Source organism: Charadrius vociferus, unplaced genomic scaffold (assembly GCF_000708025.1).
Source record: "Charadrius vociferus isolate BGI_N301 unplaced genomic scaffold, ASM70802v2 scaffold835, whole genome shotgun sequence".
Classification (NCBI taxonomy): Eukaryota; Metazoa; Chordata; class Aves; order Charadriiformes; family Charadriidae; genus Charadrius; species Charadrius vociferus.
The window spans coordinates 275,121-283,926 of NW_009648449.1; the positions used below are offsets into that span (position 1 = coordinate 275,121).

General features: G+C 44.5%; 1 protein-coding gene across 1 annotated transcript in view; it reads right to left on the minus strand.

The window, feature by feature from the left end:
- LOC104286936 (chromosome unknown open reading frame, human C8orf46) overlaps window positions 1-8,116 on the minus strand; it is a 16,762-nt gene extending 8,646 nt beyond the window's left edge. The window contains exons 1-2 of the mRNA XM_009885582.1: window positions 8,050-8,116; window positions 4,982-5,037 (exon numbers count right to left, since the gene is read on the minus strand). Of these exons, the coding sequence (XP_009883884.1) occupies window positions 4,982-5,037; window positions 8,050-8,116 (123 nt within the window). The remainder of the gene's footprint in view (window positions 1-4,981; window positions 5,038-8,049) is intronic.
- Window positions 8,117-8,806: the final 690 nt, after the last annotated feature.

The window sequence follows — 8,806 nt, forward strand, 5'->3', positions numbered from 1 at the left end:
CTGAAGACTTGCTACTGTCATACAGAGAATCAGTTAAATAGGGCGAAGACACAAACCAGGAAACAAAACACATGGCAACTATTCAGACTGTTTCCTATTAGACTTACTTATGTTGATCTTATGTTGCAAGACCATGAGAAAAGCAGTTACTTGCATCTAACTGATGACTGATAGTTGCCATCTACGTGTTTTATATATAAGCACAGTTTTGTCTCAAGACTGAGACCAGCGACTGAGCAGCCCACTATTGGCATAGGAAAAGCCTTAATTCCCTCTATTGCTCCGCATACTCTCAAGATAAAACCAAGACCGCACGCAAGCGTGTCCCCTCAGGAAAACTGTCCATTTTCTTTAAGTAAGTTTTAATTCATTTTGCCATTAGTCTGCAATATTCTGTGTACGTGAATTTTTAAACAGATATAAAAACATATGCACACCAATGTTTTCCACAACAGGAAAAAAGAAAAACCCCAACCTGACCACTTTTTACTCTTTTGACTCCATGTACCCTCAGGAGTCTGGAGAAGGCTACCTGACCTAGGTCCCACTGACCAGCAGGACAAGGAGCAGAAACTGCCCAACAGCAGGCAAAAATACCGCTGGAAAGGGCTGCTGAGGCAACCGAAGCCTAATCCAAGACCTAAGAGGGGTTTTCTCTTAGTTCTGTGGATTTTGGCACACAGCCTAACACAGTCCCTGCTCCGTAAGCTACTTAAGGACATGCCCAGTGTTAAGTTAAAATCAAAGGGACTACTGGTGTCCTTGAAGACAAGCATGTGCTAGAGGAGGCTGCAGCTGGGGCCCAGCTCTACTGACCATGAATCTGGTGCCACCAGACAGAGCTGAGCCCCGGCATCGCTCCGATAGTTCAGAAACGAGGGTGATGCTGGTGCTGAGAGGCCTCCTGTTGCCGCTTAAGCAGTTGGCTCTCTCCCAGCTGCCCCTGGACCAGATCCAGGACCTCCCCATCCCTCTGCTCCTCACAGGCTGCAGGCTCCTGTGTCCGCACACGCCCTGACCACCCGAACCTTGCAAGCTGCTTACCAGAGGCGTTACCCCCCATCACCACAGTGACATCGGTGGAGACACCTGTATTCATTACCAATACAACGAGGCTGTGCCTGAGAGGGGTCCCTCATGACAGCCCTTAGAGCCTGCCTCGTGTGAACCGAGCTCTTCCAGCTTTCCAGGAACGCCACAAAGCTCCGCTTTTCCCACCAGCTCTGGAAATATGCTCAGTGCTCTTGGTCAGGCTCACTCTTCTTTGGTGTGTGACAGAAAATGTCATCAGCCCTGTGCTACTGAGACACCCGAGGTCGCTTCTGTTGCATGGTCATGGGAAGAGCATTTTTGGCAAGTAAGATGCTGGCTGCAGTTGTCTCTAATCCTGAAAGTGGCTTATTTAATCAGTGTAAACCACCACTGACTTGAAACTTAACAATCTGCCGATGTGTTGCAAAGGATGAATTTTAGTTTGGGGAAAGAAAGTGGGATTTTTAACTCCATTAATAGCAGGAATTATTTAGGCACATTATCGATGTTTTTGAGATTCCTTGTTACATGTCATATCAGTAATGCCAAAATGCTTCCAAGCAGAAGAATCTGTATAAATAAGTTGCAATACCATGTTCCATTACAGCTGGAGACAACAGCACAATGTCTACAGCACATGTCCAGTTAACATCTTTGTTTGCAGCATTTGGTTGTGGTACACTTCTGGGGTTTCTTACCTCCTAATTCAAGATTTCACCGTGACTTTGGCTACCTCACCCATTACTGTAATATGTAAAGACTTATCTAGGTCAGGAAACTGAACCTGCAGTAGTGCAGTTTTGATCTAAACTGGAGCTGACATTTCTCTAGGGTACCTAGGGTAAGGCAGAAGGATCAGCTGGAAGTCACTTTTCTTTTCTAGATGTACCAGGCAATCTAAATTTGTGTGAATGGCAGAGTCAGCCAAACTATGCAGAATTAGTAATCTGCTTTCTAAAAAGCCTACTGTTTTTAGAACCTGTAAGTCCCTTGACCAGCTCAGTCTGCTTGAAGGACGCTGGCTCTGAATTCAGAGTTCAGCAAAGTCTCTTTTTTGTGAGCTTTATTGCCTGGCATACCCGCTGTTGGAATTAGCTGTGTTAAGTGGGGGACACAGAGGAAGCAGGAGGGTTGCAGAGCAGCGCAGAGGCTGTTTGAACAACCCTGCTCCTGGACCCAAAATCACATCCCCACACCAACAACCAACCAGAAAAGGTGACAATTAAACATCTGGCTTTGGATAAAACTTTGAAGCTTAGAGGCTGAACAACGAAGTGCTTGTTAGTGGAGGAAATGCCAGATTTGTAGGGTTAAGCTCTTTTTGAGGATCTAATGCTGATCCAATTTTTTATGTGGCAGCACTAGTGTGCACAGAGGGATTTGCCATTTTTCTGCAAAGTAGGCGTGTATTGGTGTCCAGGAAGTTCTACCCAAAGGATTTTGGGGCTAGGAGAGCAAGGGAAGAGAAGGGAAGGATCTACAATCACTGGAAATAACTCTCAATAGGGCAACAGGAACTGCAAATAAGCATATTGATGAAACACTCAATTAAAAAACCAAAGGCGTTTCCCCCTTTCTCTCACCCTTCCACCGTCATGATCGTGCTTTTGGGATGGGTTCTTGAATGTGATGGAACTCACCCCCCAAGGTCAGTCATTTGAATGTTAAATCACTTAATGCTACACTGCTTGAGTATTTCTGCCGCGAAAAAAAAGGTCTGGCAGATGTCCACGTTGCTTGCTATTTTTGCCCTTGCTGAGGATTAAAGTTGTACATCCACTGCAGTCACCAGAACAGAAGATTTCATGTTAGCTGAGGCATTTCTACAGCACTGGCTGCAGGTGCAGAGTTAAAAGTGAAAAAGAAATAATCATTCTGCTACTTTTCTGTGGGTCTAGAAATTGGCAACCACAACTTCCTCACAGGCACGTATATTCCAGTACGCAGTATTTATTTGAATGCTCGTGTACGAGCTGTGAGCAGCTGCATCACACTGAAGAAGGTGAACGCACAAGGCTAAGAGCTGACTGTGCCAATTGCTTTGGTTTGAGAGTCTTCCTTGTCTTCTTAGCTGGAGCTGCAGACCATTCCTCAGGTTCAGTGCTCCTGCTGCTAATATGATGCTGCCTACATCATGACTAAGGGCCAATCAAAGGACATCTTTAATTGGGGTCAGGAAAGCCCCAAAGGAGAAAAAAACCCCTCTAAAAATACAGCAAAAATACAGGGACTTTCTTATCTTGTTTTCTTAGACCTTTATGACTATAGGGCTGCTACAGCAGCTGATCCAATCCAAAATAAATATTAGAGGCTCCCATTTAGCAGAAACAACAACTATCTACCTGCTGAGATTTGGAACATGATAACAGACATACAGTTGCCCTGCATTTCAATGAGAGCCAGCTGAAAATTTTCCATCTGAATAGTTTTATGAGAAAATTCTGGTTAGAAAACTGGGCATTTTGTTGGAAAATTATCTATTTGGGCAAAATAATTGAGAAATTATCTGAGCATTCTATTTTATTAAGTCAGAATAGTTCACTTTTGGTTTGGACTTTTCTGCTATTTTTATATTACATGGAAAACAAAATATACCAAAGGCCTAAGAAATGAAAAAGGGGGATCTCAAAATGGCTTATTTTGAGTAACACTCCAGCACTCTGACTTCCATCCTCATTTGGAATGAAAAGTTATTCTGAAACCTCAGCCTGAGTTACGGGACAAAAATAAGATTTTTCACACTTTGAGAAAATACACAGGTACAGTTTTTACTCAAACACCGCAGACGTGTTATTGACCCTTCCTGGGGACCACTTCAGGCATCCTGTGAAGTATTGGGATCCTGTGATCTGCTTTAATAATCAAGAGAGGGGATGGGAGTGAATGTGGTGAGTTTTTTTCCAGTGCATGGGTAAGTGTGGTAAGCAGGACAGACCTATGGTGCTGTGGGGAGATTAGGGAATCAGGAATACGAAGAGAAGGCTATTTACAAATGAGGATGGGACTGGGAAGTGGGATAGGGCATGGGAAAAGGAAAGGCCGTGAAGCAAAATACTTCAACAAAGTGCTAGAGAAGAGACAGGTCTGCAGTGAGAAGAAATGCTTTGGCAAAAGAGTCTCAAAGATTGTAAAAAGTACTTTGTTATGTGCACGAGAAAGAGGCTGTCATTCCTGCAAGTCAGAACTGCGATAAAAGGATCGTGGAAGGGGTTGTGAATGGGCCAAGTGGATTTGAAGAAGGGAAAACTGGCTTTGAAGACAAGAAACCTCACGCCCATGTGTCAAAGTGTCCAAACTTGGAAAAAATTTTCTTTGAGCATGAAAAATGTTCAGTTCTTTGAGTCTTTGGGGGCACCTCACCTGCCAAGAGTGGGGAAAACTCCAGCTGTGCGCTCCGTGCTGGTGCACCGGGGGCGAGCCAAGGACAGGTAAGCACCACTGGGATCAAGGGACAACCACCCTCTCTCAAGGCCACCTTTTTGAGTTGAGGTTACAGTCCATTGCTTGGTAGTTTTACCCCAAATTCCCCGGGGAATGGGATACTGCCTCCTTGACTAACGCATGTGTGTATTGATATGATTTGTTTGCTTTTCCTTTCTGCCTGTCCCTCTGTCACTGTTATTAGGGCTTTATGGATAAGAACTAAGCCTGTGATTCCCTCAGATGACCTGTGTTGATAAGCTGCTATGTTCATTTTAGCCGGCTCTGTGCAGACAGACTGGGTTTTTTTGTTTCAAAGTTTGAAAGTGCTTCTGTAAATAAACCGTAGCTTTACAGAAACTCCCCTTTCTGTTTCCCACCCCACTCCCTGCATCAGACACCGATGCATTATGTCCTGAAACATGCACTTCCCATTTATCCACAGCATTTTTAAGGATAAGTGTAGCCAACTAGAATTAGAAAAAAAAAAAAAAAAACAAACTGGGAGAGAAAGGAAGATTTTTCTTACACTCTTTGTTAGGATGTGCTGCGTATTTTTGGCTCGTCTTCGGGCAGGACTACATGCTGTGAAAAGAAGAACAGGTACACGGTCAGGGTGCAGCAGAGGTAGACAAGGTGGGTGGGGTGGGGAGGCGGGGGGAAAGAAGAAAGGGTTTAAGCAGGATTCCAGCTGAAACAACCAAAAAGAAAGTCCTTTTTAATGTCATCTCGGAGACCGTGCTCTAGCTATACAATACAGACATCCGTGGGCACAAGGCAACAGCCTTCCCCAAGTTTCTGCACCTCTCCCATAGGCTTCCAGGAGGAACTGTGCTTCTCCGTCCTGAGTTTTGATCTGGCCTCCCACCTGCCAATGTTTCTGAAGGAAATGATGTTTCAGTCACCTTAAAACATGACTAGTACGTACATTAACTTTGGAGAGGCCTAACATTTTATCTAGATAGGGACTTTTTCAATAAGCTCAAACTGCTTCATGACATCATTTTGGTTTTACTGCATGATGTCCAAAGCACAACATTGGCACTAAGCCTAGTCTTTTCTTTTTCAGTCCTCAAAATGACCCATTTGGTTCTTCACCTTGGGGCATTTTGCTTAAAGTCTGTTTCTCAATTTTATTTCTTTAACCCATGAAGACACCATAAATCATAGGGAAAACAGAATCGCTAGCCACTGGACACACAAGATGCCAGGACTGTAAGCCAAGTTTTTGACTGGACTGAAGCGACTGGTTTTGGGTGGGACTTTTTTGGGACAAAGTGAAGATTGTTTAAACACTTCCCGTTTCAGTTTTACTTGAAACAGGCCTGAAAAACTGAGAGATACTCCCACCTCTCTCTCTCATCATATCTTACCCTTTGCCCTTTAAAATTATTACCCTCCCCTGTGTTCAGGACACAGGGCTCATGACTAGAGTATTTAGCAGCCAGTGACAGAAACAAGCCTGCAAAAACCTGCCAGATTTGGAGAATTAACTCCAATTCTAAAGGTTGACCCTGAGGGCCAGGCATGTGAATGGGGGTTTCCTACTCAGGCTCCATGTATAGCCCAAAGGCTTTGAAGAGCCAGGAAGGTTTGTTATGGGATGTTGGGTGACTCTCACTCTCCAGGTGAGCTTTCCTTTACATTTTTGGCATACGTTCAACTCCAGGAGTTGCAGTGCTCATCGTTGCTATGTATTAATGTTTGCAAAGAGTTTTGAAGCGGTGGAAGCAGCTGGAGTTCACTCAAGGCTGCTCATTTCTGCAGCCAAACTCCTCTCCTCTGATGGCAGGAACAACAAGTGACCGGGCTTTCCAGGGCTCTGGTACAAGCACACCTGGCAGCGGGACCAAAGTTACTCTTCCTCGACAGCTTGTGTCCGTCTAACAGCCACCCCTTGATACCCCGGCGAGGATGTGAGTGCTGAGTGTTAGGACCCCACTGGCTGGAAATAAAGTTTTGGCCAATGCTCTGCCCACAGTGAAACAGGACAGTAAGAGGGGAGGGGATCAGCCTTGCCCAGGGTCCCCGCCAGCGACCCGCTGCAGCACAGGGTACGTCCACACTGTATGTCACAAGTTATCTGCCTGTGTAGAGCTTGAGAGCGTGCTGTCAGTTGGATTACGGTCTGTTTTGTATGGCATGATATCCTCAGGGATCCCTACTGCCTTCTCCTGCAGGAGACGTTTTATATCTTAAACCATGGTGAGTGTGGGATGAAAACCAGACAAACACAATGAAGGTGTTTGTTTTTTTTTCCTAGGAGTATGTTGTAACTTGCTTTTGAAGCTGCTGCAATTACCCTTACTTCTGGAATTTCATCGTGTGAGTACTAAACTAATTGGTCACAAGCAAAACACTCAAGTGCGGAAACATTTGGTGATGCAAGGAATCATCTTCGTATCTCTCTGGTATTCTGTGTGTTTTACTGCACAGTGTGAGGAGCACAGTTTATACAGATTTCTACCAGAAGCAAATACTGTTGGGCTGTTATTGGTACACAGGCTGGTGCACAAGGAACAACACATAAATGTGCCCAGGTAATAAATTTGGGTCTTTTCAGAGTACATATGATCCACAGTCCAACTCACTGCCTGTCGTCTGCCAGCGCAAGTAGCAAATGGCTTACAGGGGCTGAAGAAAGGCAAGGCATGAAAGGGAAGTCACAGCACCAGCAAACATGCAATTACGTGAATAGCCACTGAAAGAAAAGTGAATCACGGAGGTAGCCAGAAGTGACCCACTTGTGCAGGAATACAAAGGCAGCAATGCAAACAGTGGGGCTGCGGGGCTCTCCCTGCAAACATGATTCTCTGCGGGGAGTGGGAGCAGGAAAGGAAGAATGAATCCTTGCAGATGATGTTTCTGGATTTGCCTGCAAAAGGATGCTAGTACGTACAGCCCAGCTTTCGGGCAACAAAGACAATTACAGTGATGGTTCACTTTGTCATTTCCACTTATATTCTGAAATTAAGCAGCTGAGAGCTCAAGCTCGCAGCTTGCAAGTAAAGATCTGATCTGGCCCCACAATTTGTTTTCCCTGCTTTTACCTGCTTGCTTTTCTTGTTGCTGAAATACGCAGCTATTGAGTTTAAACTAATTTGTTCAATCAAATGCAGACTGGGCTTTGTCCGGTTCTTACTCTTCATTACAAGCAATTAATGTTAATCATGCATTCATTTCCAGGGCATGGCTTTGGAAATGTTCCACTTATTGAGCCAGCAGACTTAAATTCAACATTCATGCAGTTCAGCCAGTTCATCTGAGCTGCTAACTGCTCGCAGAACTTCATTTTCTTTTCTATTACACAGAATAGCCACACAGTTGCAAGCTGTCACTTTAGCAATTACCTCATAGGTATATCAACACCGATTCCAGATCCCCCAATTTTGCCGATGCAAAGATTTTACACAGCCACAATGTCGAAGCACCTGCATGGATTAGCCCCAGAGACAAGCAGCGAGCGCTGGACTGCAGGCAGAGCGCGGCACGGAGGAACAGATGAGCTGCTCACTTCAAAGATTTCCCTCATGCCAAAACACCCCATCCGTCTAAAAGACAACACCGCAGCGGTTGTTACAGTTTTGATGTACTCACATTTGGATGAAATCACGGTGGTGAAAACTTCTAAATTTTCGTCGCTGCAGCTGTAAATCTGGTGCATTTTCCACCTCTCCCTCCTGACTGCCGTTCAGCTTCATGCGACCGCTCTGAACTTCTGGTAAATAGGTTTCACTAATCCAATCTGGCTCTGTGATCATTGTCCAGATCTACAAAGGACAGACTGATGCTGTGATCTCATCTCATTCCATATTCTTCATTGCAACATTTTCTGCTCCCATCTGCCTTTCTATGAATACTATTAATGCAAAGACTTAATTTAGCTGTTACTTAAGCCTCTGCTCAGATAGCAGTGCTGTATTTTACGTCTCCTTTTACCAGTTTGGAGAATCCTCAGCAATAAATGCCTAACAATTGAAGTCTGTTCTGTGTAGCCAATGTATAGGCAAATAAATGTTTACAGAAGTACTGCAAGGATTTTTAAAATAAGTTGGGTTAATACCCAACTTTAACACATTTATCATAAAAATCCTCTCCTCCCATATAAAGAGGAGCTGATTCTAGGTGTATTAATAAAAGCGTTTTGTGCTTTAAGTTCATAAACTGGTACCTGAATCTCGGACACTTCAGTGCAAAATTTCAAATGCAGGTGACTAAAGAAGGGCATGTCAGGCAGACATACACAGGTCTACATGCCCCTACACTTCAGTGGCTGCAGAGGGAGGGCAGGTGGCTCAGTCATAGACGGGTTCCTGCATGACTTGATGGTTCTGGGGCCTAATTCAATATTTAC